This window comes from Scyliorhinus torazame, chromosome 2 (genome assembly GCF_047496885.1).
Source record: "Scyliorhinus torazame isolate Kashiwa2021f chromosome 2, sScyTor2.1, whole genome shotgun sequence".
Lineage (NCBI taxonomy): Eukaryota > Metazoa > Chordata > Chondrichthyes > Carcharhiniformes > Scyliorhinidae > Scyliorhinus > Scyliorhinus torazame.
The window spans coordinates 358,398,769-358,418,954 of record NC_092708.1 but is presented as its reverse complement, the minus strand read 5'-3'; the positions used below and the strand labels follow the sequence as shown (position 1 = coordinate 358,418,954).

At 50.0% G+C, this 20,186-nt stretch overlaps 1 protein-coding gene across 3 annotated transcripts in view; it reads left to right on the top strand.

Annotated features, from left to right (window-relative positions):
* kcnh5b (potassium voltage-gated channel, subfamily H (eag-related), member 5b) overlaps nt 1–20,186 on the top strand; it is a 550,001-nt gene that overhangs the window by 96,024 nt on the left and 433,791 nt on the right. For all 3 annotated transcript variants that reach the window (XM_072492080.1, XM_072492071.1, XM_072492088.1), the window contains exon 3: nt 19,190–19,296. In XM_072492080.1, coding sequence (XP_072348181.1) covers nt 19,190–19,296 — 107 coding nt within the window. The remainder of the gene's footprint in view (nt 1–19,189; nt 19,297–20,186) is intronic.

The following is a 20,186-nucleotide window of genomic DNA, read 5'->3' as shown; positions in this document are numbered from 1 at the left end:
CATCAGTAAGATGTGTCTCACCACTATCTTTTTGCAACAATTAGGGATGGACAACAAATGCTGACCATGCCATGCCTGCAACCTTTGCATCCCTTAAGTTTTAAAAAATGCTGATGCAGTTGCCATTGATTAATGTTCCCTGAAGCTTTTTTTTAGTTTGAGCAATAAAAGGGTGATAGACATACTGGGCGGAAGTTTCCTGCAATTTGTCAGTGCCAGGCCCTGATCAAAAACCGGCGTGTACTACTCCAGATACACAGCCGAAATTTCTGACCAGAACTTCAACCATTCTGACAAAAAGAAAATCGGTGGGTTGGGGGATGGGATGGTGTATGTCGTCTGTCTGACGGGACGGGCCCTGATAGAGACTGCAAGGCCGGCTCCACTGAGATCAGAGCACCATCTTTAAAGGGCACCCCAATCAGCACTGAGGTCAACCGCTCCCTCCTCACCACCACCACAAAGGTATTGGCAGCTCTCCCTCTGCCCCCCCCCCCGCACAATTATTGGGGGCTCTTCCCCCCCCACATTCCCCCTCACAGCCGCCATAGCAGTATTACTGTTGGTCCCCCATTCAATGCCAGAACCCTCCCCTCAATGCCTGCTCACCCCTTCATTGCAGGTTCCCTCAGGGGTTATGGGGAGAAGGCAGGAGAATGAGGATGAGAAAAATATCAGCCATGATTGACTGGCGATACAGACTCGATGGGCCGAATGGCCTAATTCTGCTCCTATGGTCTCCCTCACTGCTTGCTCCCCCTGTTACTGTCAAGTCCTTTCTTTCAAAGGCCTCACCCCTCTCCACCCTCCCATCACACATAATGGGACCCCGACCCCCGCCACCAATTGGGCTTCCTAGAGGACCTACCCTGGGGCAATGCCAGCTTGTCCCCACCCCCAGAGGCTATACTTATCTTGGTGCCCCCTGCGGGATCCCCTCGACTCCTTGTGAATATTTAGTGAGTGAGGAACATATGGCTAGGAAGCTCCTTAACCATATTTAAATGTAGCAAAATCTATTTAAATGTTGGTAGGAACTTTGTTACGTTACCGATGTGGGGTGGGGAAAATACCTGGTGAGATGGTATTTTGCACCCATGTTATTGCCTCATTGACGGAGCAAAATCGCCCCCACTGTTTATGACTGTTTATATTTACTGCATATAATGCAATCGCATTACTTGAGCTTCCAGCATTTTGCTAATGCTTTGTTTTTGCTATGCCCTTGGCTCAGAAGTCATTGTTGTTTACACTCTGAGAGAAAATAAATGCTTAGGATATCTAAATTGTTTCCAGTGTCATTTAGGAATCAGTTAAAAGTAAAAGACAGATTTAACAAATGCATTTTTTCATCCCTCTTAGACCATTATTGTTAAGTTTAAGTAACAGCAGCAGTAAAATTAGCTTAATGGCTTATAAATAGCCATCACCATTGATTTTAATGGGTTGGGTTGCAGCGACCATCTTACTGTTTTCATTGAGTTTAATGGGAGAATGACATAAACTTCTTGGAAAATACAAAGCACCATAATTAATAGTGTCAGTAATTTCCTCCATAATTTCACCTTTCTTTTGCGCTGATGCAGCATCCTTATGCCATAGATGTGCCATTACTTAATTGATGCAGGTCACCAGAAAGTCTTACGTGTACACTTTCCTAGAGCGAAAAACGAACCCGGGGCTGGATTCTCCGTTTTGGAGACTAAGTCCCCAGCTGCGTGAAAACGGTGGTCTTTTATGCTCGGAAAACTGACGCAAAACGGCCTTCGATTCACCGTTTTGCTGGGGGTTAGCAGGGAGGCAGCGTAGAGCTCGCAGCAGTAGCTGCTGATACGGCCCTGAGCATTTCCGGTTCCGTGGCCGCGCATGCTTCATGGCGGACTCAGCCCGCGGACCCGGACCGCTAAAGTAGTCCCACCCCTTCGGCCACTCGTGCGCCCCAGACCGCCCGCCCACAATGCCCCCAGCCCCGAATGAAGCCCTCCCTGCCCACGGATTGGCCCTCCCTCGGACTGAGTCCGCCGCTGCCACACGAGGTTCTCGGATGGTGGGAGCACACGTAACCCACGCCGTCAGGAACTCGGCGGTTAGGGACAGAGCATCGCAGGGCGGGCCTCAGGCCCTGACGCTGTGGATACTTGGTGTAGCATACTCCTAGAGTACGCTGCTTTTCAGGGGGCGAAGGATCCAAAGAACTGCGGCGCTCCCAATTTCGGCGTCAAAACGGATTCTCCACCCTGTCGCCAAAGGTGATTTCGGCACCGGGGGGCCGAGAATCCAGTCCCTGGTTTGTACTTTGAAAGACATAAATTGGAAGAAATGGATTCTGTTTAATCCGTGCTAAGTTTCTTTTAACAATCAATTTAGTTGCTGATGGCATTCATTGATTTACCCCGGTAGGCTTGTAAAAAATAAAATGATCAAAATATTTCAATGATTGGAATCAGCGTGGTCCTTCTGTCAGTGCTAATGTTTTTAAATCAGGCTGAAATCCACTGGAATGAAAAGAATAAATGCAATCAGCCATTGCAGGGAAGTGTATACTTACTGTACAGCATTCTGGAATTAACTTAGAAACCATATTAGAATCCATTTCTTTTGCTGAAACAATTCAAACAGGTGGGTAGAACTCAAAGAAGACCCTTAATTTGTTGCTCTGGCTGAGGCAAAATGAGGCAAGTTTACTTTCCTTGTACGGCTCAGCGCCTCTGCGATGAAACAGGATCACTTCTGTCTGATAATGGAACAGTAGTCTAAACTTTAGACTGTAAAGGGAATGTGGTGTGTTGCAATTTTGTTACTGTAAGTCTAAGTTACGAACATAGCCTCAAAGATTCAGTACCGAGGTCGATACATAGATTGCCGTAAAATGTGGGAGTTGATATTGTTCATGCTTTGGTGGACATCAAATTTAATTACCAATTATATGGAGGAAATTCTTGCCCATATTTTCTACTGGATGATTACTCCACTGAAGAGCAGAGGTAAAAATGTCTCTGTCTCGGTAACTGATATTCAGTTATATTTGTGAAAGTTTAGCCTCAGCAGTACCACTGCCTTGATTCTTATGTATGTGAAAGGACATTTGGAGAATGATTCATCTGATGACTTGGCTCCAACCCAGGAGCTCTAGCTGCTAAAGATGGAAAGTCATCTCAGTCCTAGAAGCCTGTTGTAGAACAAGAACAGCGTCTCACAATATTGCCCTCAGTTTGCAAATAAAAGAAACACTAGAACAGGAAATGGAAAGGCACATTTGGACAGTCAGGGAATGGATTGGGTCAGCAAAGACCTCGGGCGAAATTCTCCCCCAATGGCGCGATGTCCGCCGACTGGCGGCAAAAACGGCGCCAATCAGACGGGCATCGCGCCGGCCCAAAGGTGCGGAATGCTCCGCATCTTTGGAGGCCGAGCCCCAACATTGAGGGGCTAGGCCGGCGCCGGAGGGATTTCCGCCCCGCCAGCTGGCGGAAATGGCGTTTGTTGCCCCGCCAGCTGGCGCGGAAATGCGGCGCATGCGCGGGAGCGTCAGCGGCCGCCGTCAGTTTCCCGCGCATGCGCAGTGGGGAGAGTCTCTTCCGCTTCCGCCATGGTGGAGGCCGTGGCAGAGGCGGAAGGGAAAGAGTGCCCCCACGGCACAGGCCCGCCCGCGGATCGGTGGGCCCCGATCGCGGGCCAGGCCACCGTGGGGGCACCCTCCGGGGTCAGATCGCCCCGCGCCCGCCCAGGACCCCGGAGCCCGCCCACGCCGCCTGGTCCCACTGGTAAATACCAGCTTTGATTTACGCCGGCGGGACAGGCAATTTCTGGGAGGGACTTGGCCCATCCGGGCCGGAGAATTGAGCGGGGGGTCCCGCCAACCGGCGCGGCCCGATTCCCGCCCCCCGCCTAATCTCCGGTACCGGAGACTTCGGCGGGGGCGGGGGCGGGATTCACGGCGGCCAACGGCCATTCTCCGACCCGGCGGGGGGGGTCAGAGAATGACGCCCTGGGGCGGGATTCTCCGCCGGTGAGGTTCTCTGTTTTGCCGGCGCCCGGGGGTTTCCCGACGGCGTGTGGGGCTGCCCCACAATGGGAAACCCCACTGACCGGCTGGCGTAACGGAGAAGTCCACCGGCGGGTCGGGGCAGAAAATCCAGCCGCTTGTTGGATTCTGTCCACTTTGGAGTTGGTTGTATGAAAGGAGATTGTTCACTTATGTTGTGCTCGGTTATTCATGGAGATTACAATTATAAAGAAAGGGTTCACTTATTTTGAGCTAATTTATATAATCAGTTATGATTATTGGCATTGTCTTCTAGGACAAAGATCGAACATTTTTCAAAAAAAAATTTCTAATTCTCCTTTTTCACATTTTCTCCCAAATATACACCCAACAATAAACAATATTCAGTAATGTCAATCCCCATATCAATAATAAAAATCCCATCCTCCCACCAAACCCCAGACATTAGCCCGCATGTTAACATAAACAAATGACAAAAAGGAATCAGGAATCACCCGTAGTCACCTTTAACACATACAGTCCCCCTCCCCGAACCCTCCCAGCCGCCCCCCCGCCCCCCCCAATGTTTGATGTGATCCAATTCTTGAAAGTGAATAATGAATAACGCCCGTGAATTGTAGAACCCCTCCATCCTCCCCCTCAGTTCAAATTTGACCTTTTCAAGCGTCAAGAATTCCAGCAGGTCCCCCGCCATGCCAGAGCACAGGGTGGAGAGGTTAATCTCCACCCTAACAGGATCCGTCTCGGGTGATCAACGAGGCGAAGGCTATAACATCTGCCTCCGTACCCGTTTCCAACCCCGGCTGATCCGTCACCCGAATATGGCCTCCCGAGGGCCCGGGTCCAGTTTCACGTGCACCACTTTAGAGATTACCCTAAACATCTCCTTCCAGTAATCCTCCAGCTTTGGAAAGAACCAAAACATATGAACGTGGTTTGTAGGTCCCACCCGCAACGTTCACACACATCTTCTAAATCCTCAAAGAGCCGGCTCATCCTTGCCCTTATAAGATGCACTCTATACACCACCTTCAGCTGTATCAGCCCCAACCTCGCACACGTGGTGGAGGCGTTCACCCTCCGGGGCACCTCACATCAGAACCTCTCCTCCATACCCTCTCCTAACTCTTCCTTGCACTTTGCCTTGATCCCTTCTAGTGGTGCCTTCTGCTCCTCCAAAATAGCTCCGTAAACTGCCGATACTACCCCCTTCTCCAGTCCCCCTGTCGTCAGCACCACCTCCAGCAATGTGGAAGCCGGCTCTACTGGGAAAAAAGCAAATTACTGCGGATGCTGGAACCTGAAACAAAAGAGAAAATGATAACGTTTTGAGTCCGATTAGCTCTTTTCTCTCCCTACAGATGCTGCCAGACCTGCTGAGATTTTCCAGCATTTTCTCTTTTGGCTCTACTGGGAAGCTCTGTATCTCCTTTCTGGCAAAGTCTCGAACCTGCATGTATCTAAATATTTCACCCTGCTCCAGCCCATACTTCGCTCCCAGCTCCTTCAATCCTGCAATCCGACCCCCAAGAAACAAATATTTTAGTGTCCTACTTCCTTTCTCCTCCCATCTCCGAAAATTTCCATCCCATTTCCCTGGCTCAAATCTATGGTTCTCCCGAATCGGCATTTCGCTTGACCTTGCCCCCAACCTGAAGTGCTGTCGAAATTACCTCCAAATTCTCAACGAAGCTATTACTACCGGACTCCCTGAGTATCTCCCCAGGAGCGGCGCTGTCGCTAGCTCCTACAATCCCGATCCCCTACCCAAAATTTCCTCCATTCTGACCCATTGGCAGTCAACCCCTCTGACCTTCTCCACATTTTCCGCCCAGCAATAATACATCAGGTTCAGAAGAGCCAAACTCCCTGCCTCCCTTCCTCTCTGTAGTAGCACCTTTTAAAATTCTGGCCACCTTCCATCCCCATATGAATGAGGTAATCATCCCTTCAATCACTCTAAAACATTTTGGCAGGAAAATCGGCAGGCATTGAAAAATAAACAGGAATCACGGCAGCACATTAATTTTAACCGCCAGTACCCGACCCGCCAGTGACAGAGGGAGACCATCCCACCTTGCCAGATCAGCTTTCACCCTCCCCACCAAAATGAAATGTTGTACCTATGGAGCCCCCCCAATCTCGAGCAACCTGCAGCCCCAGGTATCTGAAGTGAGTCCCTGCCTTACGGAATGGTAGCCCCCCCACCCCTGCCCTCATCCCTGGCCGAGACACCACAAAATATTCATTCTTGTCTAGATTTAATTTGTACCCCGAGAAAGACCCAAACACCTGAAGCAACTCCAGTATTCCCCCTATTGACACACTCGGTTCCGACACGTATAACAATTCATCGGCATGTAAGGACACCCTATGCTTTATCCCCCCCTGCACTATCCCTATCCATACCCCTGAACTTATTAATGCAATGGCCAATGGCTCAATCGTGAGTGCAAACAGCAGGGGCGACATAGGACATTACTGCCTCGTCCCACGGTGGAGAGGAAAGTATTCTGAGCTGATGTTATTTGTGCGGACACTGGCCCTCGGCTCCTTATATAATAGCTTTACCCAGTCCACAAATCTGGGTCCAATTCCAAACCGCTCTAGAACTGTCATCAAGTACCCCCATTCTTCTCGGTCAAACGCTTTCTTGGTGTCCAATGTCACAAACACCTCTGTTTCCTTCCCCTCCGCCGGTACCATAACCACGTTCAATACCCTCCTAATGTTCGAAAAGAGCTGCCTCCCTCTCACAAGCCCCATCTGATATTCACCTATCACCTTCGGGAGGCACTCTTCTAGCCTACCTGCCAGTACCTTCGCCAACATCTTTGCGTCCACGTTTAAAAGTGATATGGGCCTATATCTTGCTCTGCGCGATTTCTCATTTTTTTTTGTTACGAGGGGGGGGGCGGGGTATTGTTTGTAAGGGAGAAAAATAGTGTTAAAAAACTTTAATAAATACATTTTTAAAAAAAAGTGATATGGGCCTATATGACCCACACTCCGTCAGATCCTTATCTTTCTTAACAGGGAAATTGATGCCTGCCCCAAAGTTTGTGGTAACACCCCCTTCCCTATCGCCTCCTCAAACATCCCACCATCAGCGGTACCAGCTTATTTTTGTATTTTTAATAATATTCCACCGGAAACCCATCCGGCCCTGCTACCTTCCCTGACTGCACCCTCCCTATTGCATCTTTTATCTCTTGCTCCACTAACGCCCCCTCCAATGTAGCCCTGTCCCCCTCCCCTAACCTCGGGTACACCAGCCCATCTAGAAATTCCTGCATCTCCCGGCCTCCCCCAGGTGGCTCTGACCTGTACAACCTCTTATAGAATTCCTTAAAAACCTTGTCAATCAGATCTGGAGCTACCACCAACTTCCCTGCCCTGTCCCGCACCTAAACAATTTCCCTTGCCACAGCCTCCCTACGGAGCTGACCCGCCAACATACGCCTTCTCTCCATGCTCGTAAACTGCCCCCCTTGCTCGCCTCAATTGGCGTACCGCCTTCGTAAACTGCCCCCCTTGCTCGCCTCAATTGGCGTACCACCTTGACAAAGATCTAACATGATGTAATGTCCTAGGATGGATACTGGATTAAAGAATTAGTGCGCATTCCAACAGCCACGCTGCGCCGGAAAAGCAGCTCACCGCGGCGCTGCACAGCGTGGCTATTGAAAGTCGGGAAACCCCGCTCCTGGGATCTACCCGGCTCACAAAGTCTCACAAGATTCAACCAATCTCGCGAGACGTTGCGATGTGAATCCTGCCCACAAAATTGGCGGGATCATTTTTTTTTAGCAAATCTGCATATTGGACCGAGACAGTTAGTCTCCCTTTAATGTGCAGATTCCCGAGTTACCTGAGGCCTTGGGATTCAACTCCTTCGCTTCAGAGACCTCGGGCAAGCGCTGTTTGGTACTCCACAAACGGGGAGCAGATGGCACTGCACTCGGGATCTCCAAGGGGGTTGGAGACCCCCAGCTGCATGCCCTTGGGGCAGGGTGGTGCGTCGGCCACGCGTCCCCCGTTGAGGCCTCTTATTCACCGCGAATCGCGTTGAACAGCCATGTATTTCTCGGCACTGCGAGTGCTGGGAAACACACGGCTAAACGTGCTCACCAGGGGACTTTGTTCCCTTTTGGGAGAATGGTGCCCTTAGTCCTTTATTTGAAGGCTGGGGAAAAATAGGTAGATTGTCGATGACATTTTTAACCTACTCCACTGTCATGGAGTGTTGGAGACCTTTGCAATGGAGCATTCTCTTACTGTTGGCCAGCATTTTAACTGTTTGTTACATTTCAGTGGCTGAGGCACCTGCCAGAAGCAGATGGGAACCTTATAAATTGATGTAGATTGAAATTCCATTACATTAGTGTACAGGAGCAGAGAGACAATCTTACTGGACTGGCACTCCAGGGGCCTGGGCAAATCTCACCATGGCAGCTTGAGAATTTAGCATCAGATTTACATATCTGGAAATAAAAACCGGCATCAGTAAAAGTAACCATGAAGCTGTAGGATTGTCGTAGAAAACCCAACTGTGGCTCTAATGCTCCTTAGGGAAACAAACCAGTTGTCCTTATCCAGTCCGGCTCATATGTGATTCAAGACTGCATTACTACACTCATACGGAAGATGCAGTGTAAGGGTGTTTGGCAGAGCAAGGGTTAATGTGGGATTGGAGATCAGTTCCGCCCCACAGTGTAATGTAAAGAGACACATGAAAGTAGACAGGAGTTGTATAGCAAGACTTGAGTAGAAGTCAGCATTGAGTTAGCTTCTAGTCTGGGCTATGCTATGAACATAAGTAAATAGTTATGCTTCATCAATAAACACTACTGTTTCAACCGTACAACTCTCTGAACCTCTTTGTGAGACGTACTGAACAAACCTTACAACAGATGACTCTTACTGTTGTCCAGCAAGTCCACAGCTCGCAAAATGAATATTCTGCTGAGGTTCTTGTTTATCTTTCAAGCTCTCCCGATCTTTATACCAAAGGCCTTTTTTCACAAAGTGGACACGATCATTTCTTTTTTTTTTAACAGACAATTTTATTGAGGTATTTTTTGGCATTATAAACAGTTACAGATTACAGTAATATGCAAACATCAATGGACAACCAACACTTCAACCAAACCATAATGCACATTCCCGCTCCTCTCCCATAGACACTACCTGCCTATTTATCCCTCCTACTCTACTCTAATCCCCCACCCCCCTCCCCCCATCCCCATCCCCCCTGCTGACGTTCACACTCCCGCAAAGAAGTTGATGAATGGTTGCCACCTTCGGGCGCACCCCAATACAAATCCCCTCAAGGCGAACTTGATTTTCTCCATACCCAGAAAACTTGACATGTCCGAAAGCCATAGTCCGGTCTTTGGGGGTTTTGAGTCCCTCCATGCCAGCAGTATTTGCCGCCGGGCTATCAGAGAAGCAAAGGCCAGAACATCGACCTCTTTCTCCTCCTGGACTGCCGGGTCTTCCAAAACCCTGAAAATTGACACCTCTGGACTCATCACCACCCTTGTTTTCAGCACCCGGGACATGACCCCCGCAAATCCCTCCCAGTACCCCCTAAGCTTAGGGCATGCCCAAAACATGTGAATGTGGTTCGCTGGTCCTCCCGCACATCTAGCGCACTTCTCCTCTACCCCAAAGAATTTTCTCATCCGAGCCACCGTCATGTGAGCCCTTAAACTGAATCAGGCTGAGCCTGGCACACATTGCGGTTGAGTTTACCCTACTCAGGGCTTCTGCCCATACACCGTCCTCCATCTCCCCGCCGAGCTCCTCCTCCCATTTGAGTATCAGTTCCTCCGTCTGGGACTCTTACCCCTTCATGAGCACCTTGTAAATATCCGAGACTCTACCCTCTCCTCCTTCTCCTCTAGAGACTATTCTGTCCTGAATCCCTTTTGGCGGGAGGTGTGGGAAGGATAGGACCTGTTTGCGTACAAAGTCCCACACCTGTAAGTACCTAAAGCCATTTCCCCTTACCAGCCCAGCTTTCTCCTCCAACTCCCTCAAACTCGCAAAGTTCCCCTCCAGAAACATATTGCCCACCCTCCACACCCCCACCCGCCGCCATGTTCGAAACCTCCATCCATGTTCCCGGGGGCGAATTGATGGTTATCACAAATTGGAGCCCAGACCGACGCACCCACCTCCTCTGCATGCTTTCTCAATTGGCTCCAAATCCGCAGGGCCGCCCCCACTACTGGGCTGGTGGAGTACCTGGCCGGCGCAAGCGGTAGGGGAGCCGTGACCAGGGCTGCCAAACTGGTGCCCCTGCAGGAAGCCGCCTCCACCTGCTCCCAGATAGACCCCGTACCCACCATCCATTTCCTTATTATGGCTATGTTAGCCGCCCAGTAGTAGTTGATCAGATTTGGCAATGCTAGCCCCCCCTCGCTGCGGCTCCTTTCAAGCATCGCCTTTCTCACCCGCGGGGATTTTCCTGCCCAGACAAAGCTCATGATGATTTTGCCGGTCCTTTTGAAGAAGGACCGTGGGATAAAGATCAGGAGGCACTGGAAGATGAACAGGAATCTAGGGAGGATTGTCATCTTTACCATCTGCACCCTCCCCGCAAGTGACAGCAGTAGTGCATCCCATCTCCGAAACTCCCTCTTCATTTATTCCACCACTCTAGTCAAATTTAACTTATGTAATCTGGCCCAGTCTCATGCCACCTGTATCCCCAAGTACCGAAAACTTTCCTCCACCAGCCTAAATGGCAGCTCCTTCAGTCTATTCTCCTGGCCCCTTGCCTGCACCACAAACATCTCACTCTTGGCCATATTCAATTTGTACTCTGAGAACCGGCCAAACTTCCTCAATGTCTCCGGTATATTTCCCATCTCGGTCAGTGGGTCCGACCCCCCCCCCCCCCCCCGCTAGTCATTCCCTTCCACCCCCTTTGCAGCTCTCATCGCAATCGCCAATGGTTCTATGGCCACGGTGAACAGCAACGGGGAGAGTGGCCATCCCTGTATCCCTGTCTGGTCCCACGATGTAGTCTGAAGTAATCTGACATTATCCTGTTCGTCCTTACGCTAGCTTTTGGGGCCTGGTACAATAGTCTGACCCAATTAACCAGTCCCTCCCTGAACCCGAACCGTCCGAGTACCTCCCACAAATCGTCCCACTCCGAAGGCCTTCTCAGCGTCCATTGCCACCACTACCTCCACCTCCTTGCCCGTCGGGGGCATCATAATCACATTAAGCAATCTTCTCAAGTTGGCTGTCAGCTGCCTGCCTTTCACAAACCCTGTTTGGTCGTCCCCAATCACGTCCCGTACGCAGTCCTCAATTCTAATCGCCAGGACCTTGGCCAGGAGCTTGGCGTCCACATTGATCAGGGAGATTGGCCTGTATGACCCGCAGGATTCCGGGTCCTTGTCCCACTTTAATATCAGCGAGACTGTGGCTTGCGACATCGTCGGAGGCAGGGTCCCTCTGTCCCTCGCCTCATTAAAAACCCTAGTCAGGACCGGTCCCACTATCTCCGAGAACTTTTTGTAAAACTCTACTGGGTATCCATCCGGTCCCGGGGCTTTCCCCGGCTGCATGGCCTTAAGGCCCCCCAGTACCTCCTCTGCTCTAATCGGGGCCTCCAGCCCATCCACTAGTCCCCCGCCTACTTTTGGGAAGGTTAGTCCGTCCAGGAACCGTTTCATCTCCTCCGGCTCCCCCGGGGTTCTGAAGTGTAAAGCTTACTATAAAAGTCCTGAAATACTTTATTCAGTCCTCACGGGTCCTCCACTCTGCTCCCCTACCCGTCCACCACTCTACTTATTTCCCTGACGCCTCCCTCATCCTGAGTTGCTGCTCTAGCAATGTGCTCGCCTGCTCCCCATGCTCATATACCACTCCCCTTGCCTTCCTAAGTTGTTCCACGGTCCTACTCGTGGATAGCACCCCCGGTTCCGCCTGCAGTATCCGTCTTTCCCTGAGTAGGTCCTCCCCCGGGGACCCTGCATGCTCCTCCTCTATCCGATGAATCCCCTTAACCAATCTATCCAGTTCTGCTCGGTCTGCCCTATCCCTGTGAGCCCGAATTGAGATCAGCTCCCCCCTCACTACTGCCTTCAGCGCCTCCCACAGGGTCGCTGCTGAAACCTGCCCCGTATAGTTCACCTGCAAGTAATTTTGCTTACGCTTCCGCAGACTCTCACATATCCCCTCCTCCGACAACAATCCTACGTCTAACCTCCATTGCAGGTGTTGGTAATTCGCCCCACCGACCTGCAGGTCCACCCAATGTGGGGCATGGTCCGAAATAGTGATTGCCGAGTATTCTGTATTCCTTACCTCCCCTACACAGTCCCTGCTCAAGATAAAGAATTCAATCCTAGAGTATACTTTATGAACATGCGAGTAGAACGAGTAGCCTCATCCCGTCGGCTGTCTGGCTCTCCATGGATCCACTGCCCCCATTTGCTCCATGAACCCTTTCAGCTCCCTTGCCATTGCTGGGAGCCTACCCGTTCTGGGACATGACCGGTCTAGCCCCGGGTCGAGGACCATATTAAAGTCCCCCCCCCCATCATCAACTTGCATGAGTCTAGGTCTGGGATCTTCCCCAGCATTCTTTTAATAAAGTCAGCGTCGTCCCAGTTCGGAGCATATATGTTCACCAGCACCACTCTCCTCCCCTCCAGCTTGCCCCTTACCATAAGGAATCTGCCCCTGCCATCTGCGATTACGCCCTCCGCCTCAAATTGAACCCGCTTATTGATCATAATTGCTACCCCCCTGGACTTAGAGTCCACGTCCGAGTGGAAGACCTGGCTGATCCAGCCCTTCCTTAGGCTAGTCTGGTCAGACACTTTCACATGTGTCTCCTGCAACATAATTACGTCCACCTTTAGAGCCCGCAGGTGCTTGAACACACGTGCCCTTTTAACTGGCCCATTTAGTCCTCTGACATTCCAGGTGATCAGCCTGTTTGGGGAGCACCCCCCCCACCCCCCCCCCCCACCCCCCACCCCCCCATGCCGGTCAGCCATAACAATTTCTTGGGCCTGCCCCCGGCCCATGTGCCGCGCTGCTCTTGGCTCGCCTCTTGGCCGCCTCCACCCCCAACCTCCTCTCCATTACCTACTTCAGACCCCTCCCACGCCAGCAGAATAATTCCCCCCCCCCCCTTCCCCCCCTAGCAACATCTCCCGATAGCCTATCTACTGGCTGTATTCACACCCCCCACCTGACTCCCTTGACTAGCCAATCTGCTAGCCCGGTGACTCATCCCTCCGGCGCCCACTTGTCTCACTCCCATTATTTCCCCAACCTCATCTCCCCACTCATCAACACACCATCCCCCACTCGGACCCACTGGAGCAGTCTCACTAAGATGGGAAAGATCAAACAAGCTGGAAACATCAAACAGCAGCGTGAGGCTGCTCCAGGTACAACACAGTTCCAGCTGTGTACACAGAAAAGTGTGAACCCACGTCCCTTTCTGAGCATTAATAAAATAGCAACACAGTAACACAGTACCCGTATATCACCCACCCGAAACAAACATAAAAACCAGAGACATAAAAAACCCCGACCAATATCTTTAATCCCCATTGCTTACCGGCCACCTTTATGTTACAATGAAGGCTCCAGCACACCCAGAGAACACGACGAAAGTTCCAAAAACAGCAGAAAAAAGAGAAAAGAAAAAAAAGAGCATACGAGAGGGGGATCCCCTCCCCCACGTAGGCAAAAGCCGCCCAAAAATACAACGCATGGCACCTTTAAAGCAGTAAACAGTCGACCGACAGTCCAGGCACAGTAGGCATCCCCCCAAATGATAGCTCTCGGACCCTAGCTTGCGTCTGTTGGTTCTTGTTTCGGGACCAGCCTCTGATCCCTCGCGAAGTCGATTGTTTCTTCGGGCTCGGAGAAGTAGTGGTGTTGGCCCTGATGCGTGACCTAAAGACGAGCCGGGAAGAGCAGACCAAACTTCACGTGCTTTTTAAATAACGCCTCCTTAACTTGTTTAAAGGCTGCTCGACGCCTGGCCACCTCCTGGCTTAGGTCCTGATATATGCTAAGAACACTGTTATTCCACGTGCTGCTCTTAGCGCATTTTGCCCACTGCACCACCCGCTCTTTCTCCAACATACCTGTGGAACCTGATCACCATTGGACGGGGACGGGGACGGGACGGGGGGGAGGGGGGGGGGGGGATGCCCCGGACGCATCTGCCTCGCCTGTACTCTATGTACCCCCTCCTGCTCCGGCGGTCGCGGAAAGGCGTCAGCCCCCATCAGCTGCATCAACAGGTCAGCCACAAACGCTGTGGCATCTGCTCCCTCCGCCCCCTCCGGGAGGCCAATGATCCTCAGATTTTGTCTGCGGGCTCTATTTTCCAGTTCCTCTACTCTGTCCAGCAGTCTTCTTGTCTCCCCTTCAACCCATCGACTTCGAGCGCAGCCATTGTCTGCGCGTCCGCCTGCTCCTCCACCGCCTCCCCCAGCTCCTTAACTTTTTCGTCCTGGGCATCCAATCTCTGGTTCAGCTGATCCACTGCCTTCTGAAGTGGGTCCAAGTTATCCCTCTTCAATGACTCAAATCTGCTTTTTATCACCTGCAGCATGTTTTCCAGGGCCTGCTGGATCGCCGGGTCCGAGGTCCGTAGGTCCGCCATCTTTGCTCCCAGGTCAGCTTCCCCTGCACCTTGCCTCTGTCCTTTCCTCTCCCGTTTTCGCTGCTTTCTGCTCTCCCGTGGTTCCATGCAGCTCTGCCCGTTCCTCAGCACCTCCGTCACCGTCTTTCCAGCGCTCCGCAGTCCTGCAAAGCCGGGGAACCTTGGGCGGGACTCTCCCCTACCCGGCGGGGCGGGGGGTTCCGGCGTAATGGAGTGGCAGGAACCACTCCGGCGTTGGGCCGCCCAAAAGGTGCGGAGACTCCGCACCTTTAGGGGCCAAGCCCTCACCTTGAGGGGCTAGACCCGCGCCGGAGTGGTTTCTGCTCCGTCGGCTGGTGGGCAAGGCTTTTGGCGCCACGCCGAAAGGTCTTCGCCGGGCGACGCATGCGCGGGAGCATCAGCAGCTGCTGATGTCATCCCCGCGCATGCGCAGGGGAGGGGGTCTCTTCCGCCTCCGCCATAGTGAAGACCATGGCGAAGGCGGAAGAAAAAGAGTGCTCCCACAGCACAGGCCCGCCCGCGGATCGGTGGGCCCCGATCGCGGGCCGGGCCACCGTGGGGGGCACCCCCCAGGGCCAGATCACCCCACGCTCCCCCCAGGACCCCGGAGCCTGCCCGCGCCGCCTTGTCCCGCCGTTCAAAAGGTGGTTTAATCCACGCCGGCAGGAGAGGGTTGACAGCGGCGGGACTTCGGCCCATCGTGGGACCAAAACTTTTAACAATATACATTAATGATCTGGAGGAAGGAACTGAAGGCACTGTTGCTAAGTTTGCAGATGATACAAAGATCTGTAGAGGGGCAGGTAGTATTGAGGAAGCAGGCGGGCTTCATAAGGACTTGGACGAGCTAAGAGAGTGGGCAAAGAAGTGGCAGATGGATTACAATGTGGAAACGTGTGAGGTTATGCACTTTGGAAGGAGAAATGGAGGCATAGACTATTTTATAAATGGGAAGATGCTTCGGAAATCAGAAGCACAAATGGACTTGGGAGTCCTTGTTCACGATTTTCTTAAGGCTAACATAGAACATACAGTGCTGAAGGAGGCCATTTGGCCCATCGAGTCTGCACTGACCCACTTCAACCCTCACTTCCACCCTATCCCCGTAACCCAATAACCCCTCCTAACCTTTTTTTTTTGGACACAAAAGGGCAATTTAATATGGCCAATCCACCTAACCTGCACACCTTTGGACTGCGGGAGGAAACCGGAGCACCCGGAGGAAACCCACGCAGACACGGGGAGAACATGCAGACTCCGCACAGATAGTGACCCAGCGGGGAATCGAACCTGGGACCCTGGCGCTGTGAAGCCACAGTGCTAGCCACTTGTGCTACCGCACTGCCCTTAATGTGCAGGTTCAGTCAGCAGTTAGAAAGGCAAATGCAATGTTAGCATTCATGTCGAGGGGGCTAGAATACAAGACCAGGGATGTACTTCTGAGGCTATATAAGGCTTTGGTCAGACCCCATTTGGAGTATTATGAGCAGTTCTGGGCCCCATATCTAAGGAAGGATGTGCTGGCCTTGGAAAGTAGAATGAGAGACAAATTGGGGGGGGGATTTTCCGTGCAACCCCCCCCCCCCCCCCCCCTCCGTGTTTCTTGCCGGCAGGAGGCGACCTGCCGTTGGCTGGTGGCGGGATCTGCTGGTCTGTCCCACAGCTGGGATTTCCCATTGTATCCACCCCCCCACTGCTGGGAAACCCGCAGCGGGGGTTCACCATCAACGGGAGCGGAAGATCCCGCTGGCGAGAACGGGCACAAAATTCCCCCATTGTGTGTATATGGCAGCGCTAAACATTTTTCTATTGTTTAACTAGAACAACGTGATAGAATCTCCCCATCCTTAGATCTGATTATGATTTTCATTGTTTTTATTACCGTTCTCTTAGGTTTAATAGCTTCGGCTCATTAATTTTGATTTGTGCAGATAATGCACTTGCTGGGTTCCCTGGTCTGTCTGGATCATCTATATCTCTGTTGTTTTATGATCCGGTTGTTAGATTTACATAAACCCAGGAACACTCTAATACACTTTTCTCATTGATTGAATAGTACAATTTTGCTTCAATCGTCCTAAGTCTCTCGTCACTGAATAACTGTAATTGCAGGCTTTCTGTCGCTAATGGTCTGTATAATACAATCAATTGGCATTTTCAGTTGCTTGAGCATAAGCTGTTTTCTTTATCATGTTTTGTAAATATGTCACCTGATACAGAGTTGAAATGAGACATGAAATCACGCATAAAATGTTCCACTTGCTGTCAGGATTTGAATGTATATGTTACAATTTCACAAAGTGCCACCTAAGTCATTAACAGGTCATCATGTTCAATGCTTATTTTGTCCCCACTTTTTTGTCATGTCATTTCTATCTTCTGTAGCTTCTGAAAAAGGAGAAGGTTTACGTCTTAGACCTGTCACCTCCCTTATTTATAGCTACCCATATCAGTCAGGCTCAGGATTTAGCTAGTTGGTTGCTATTCCGTGAGGTCAGTAGCAATATTTTAGATAATCTGCGGAGATTTTTCCTTGCGGTGAGGCTGGAGTAATCAATGCTATGGCATTCACATTCCCTTTTCATTGCTTTATTGGTGCTGTTTAAAATTGGTGTTAGAAAATATCTGCCATCCAGTCAACCAGCCAAGTATGGAAAAGTGTAACGTTTTACGTCCTTGTTACAACAAAATTAATGCTGAAATGTATTAGAGTACCTTTGTGATAAAGGGCAGTGAATTGTTCCTAACTTCTTAGATCAGAATTCTACATCTGACTCGCTGGAGAAGATAAAATAATCCCAATTTCCATAATATACAACGTCGGCATCCTAAATATTTTAACGAGAAAGGGGTTATATAACTTGCACCCCAATCCAGGATAGTAGAAAAGCTGACCAAAAAGTTCCAAAGAGTGGACAACTCAACTATGAGTGCAACTCGTTGACATTTGAAGATAAATTAAGCGCAATGGCCAATTCTCTGTTTTCAGCTGAAACTGGAATTATCTCCAACATCCTTTCATTGCTCTATTTTTTTTTTGCATTTGGAGTACCAAATTATTTTTTTTCCCAATTAAGGGGCAAGTTAGCGTGGCCAATCCACCTAACCGGCACATCTTTGGGTTGGGATTTGCTCTATTTAGAAAATTGCAACGATTTATTTCCTGGAGGTTTGGTTCCAGCAGATATTGCCAATGGGAGGCAAATCCCAGCCTGCAATGTGTCTAGATTGTTATTCTGTTTCCATAAATAATTCTAAGACAAAATAGACATTTAGAATGTTAAAAGTAGTGATAAAAATTAAGTGAGCATTTACATTTTAATGTGTTAATTGGAATGACTTTACTCCTCGTGGATAAGTCAATCCAATAAAATATATACATCCAGATCCCAGCCCCACCACTCGCTATGCGTATATATATATATATATATATATATATTTATAATACATAAAACATTCCATGAGAGACCATCAATCCTGAAGCCTCTGCCAGGCTGCAGAGGAAGCCAAATCCCATCTTATCTTCAATGTATCCTGCTAAATGCAGGAGCCACACGATGATGAATGATGATAAGTGGCACTGTAAATGCTACATGAATGCTGCGCTGGCTCATGGAGTGACCTCTGCAAAGCTTGGGATGTCTGAATCCCTGCTGACCTTCATTAGTAAACACAATACATCTGAAAGGCTGGCAGTGTAAAACACAGATAGCTGGCATCTATGCTTCCTGCAGCACTTGCCTGTGAGCTCTTAAGCATCCCATGTACTTTTTTGAGAAAATACATTTTTGACAATGTCATCAGGGTCACCTTTGTGAATGCATTCTGACGTTCTTCAGTTGTTATCCCACAAGATGTGACCACATTACTAATGCTTCATTCAATCTGTCCCGGACCTTTCCAGCCATAAATCCAGGCATTCCATTGTGCGACCAGTGAGTGCTCCTTTTATGTTTTCAACCAATGCTGACCTGTCTGAAGCACCAGGTCCCTCAGTACCCTGCTCCGATATGTGGACATGGTGCCGTGAAGTAATTGTGATGTCTCTCTGACTTTCTGCCTCTTTCCTTCAACAGTGGGCAACTTGTTGGTGGTAGGATGTGGGTAGCATGACTGAGCTGGAGTGCCTCGTGGGGTAACCTTGGAAGAGAACAGGAAATTTGAATGACTGTTGAGTTCTAACAAGCACAAACAATAGGTCCAAATGCTGGCTTTCAACGCAAGTGTAGTCAGCTGCCAATGGTAACGTTATAACAATGCTGCAACACTCTCGCACAACTTTATTAAATGCAACATGAACACTTGAGGTGCATGTGACATTCCTATATTGATTTGCGTATAAACACCCTTATTGAATGAATTAGTGAAACAGTTATATAGTGATTCAGCCATCCCCAACAAATGCCAATATCATTGTCCCTTGTGGGTCCAGTGTACAAATTTAAGACCAGGACCACAGCCCCCATGGAAGCAAAAATAGGTGAGAATCTAAAATAGTGTTCTTTTTTTCTTTTTCTGTGCAGTTTCATGCATGGTGACCTCACGGATAAGAAGACCATTGAGAAGGTCAGACAGGCGTTTGACAACTATGAATCAAACTGCTTTGAAGTTCTTCTGTATAAAAAGGCCAGTAAGTAATTATAATGCAATTATAAATTCAAATAACGTACACATTTCTTTGACACAGGTGTTTAAAAGTGTCTTCAAAGTTGCTGCACTCCTTCTGCTTTCCCTAATTACTGATTCATGCATTTTCAAATCTGTGAGTTGCATTTGAAATATTTTGTTAGTTTGAGGGCTCCATTACAGACGGGATAACTTGTTTCTATCTGTTGAAAGACATTTGTTCCTTAATGCGATTTAATTCCAACCCAATTTGGGTTTTTTAACTGCCCATTGAGTAAGTGGGGGCACTTCTTATCAACCTTTTCAGCAGAACCCCACAGATGATGTGCCGCACAAACCCTACTGAGCCAGTGCCCAGTGAGTATCCTGGCCCACCTATGTTTGCCCATTTAGGTGCCCACCATTACCAAGGAAAGACCCTGGGTGCGATTTAATGGAAAGGTTTTTAAGTGTGGTAGCATGCGGAAACTGCTGCGAACTTCCCGACGCTCGGCCCAGCGAGACTGTTACCATTATAAAACGTTAATTGGTCCACTTAACAAGGCCCAACTGGTGACCGCGTGCAGGCAGTGGAGCATGTCCCAGTCTCAGGTGGGCATTGCCAAGGGAAGGTGGTGGTGGTACCATCGGTGATTGAGTCAGTTGAGGATTCAGCGGACAAGCGGAGTCAGACTTTGGAATAGGTTGAAGAGCACCAATGCTCAGCTCTCAGTGGGTTATCATCACCTCCCTGCCCTCAAAAGTGACCCGCTGACAGTGCTGACACAGCCCTGGGGGATGTGTGGAATGGAATGGCGGGGGGGGGGGGGGCGGGGGGGGGAGGAATAGGGGGGAGAGGGAAAGGGGGAAGAGGGAAATGACAGACAAGGCCACATTGTGTGTGAAGTGGGTGAG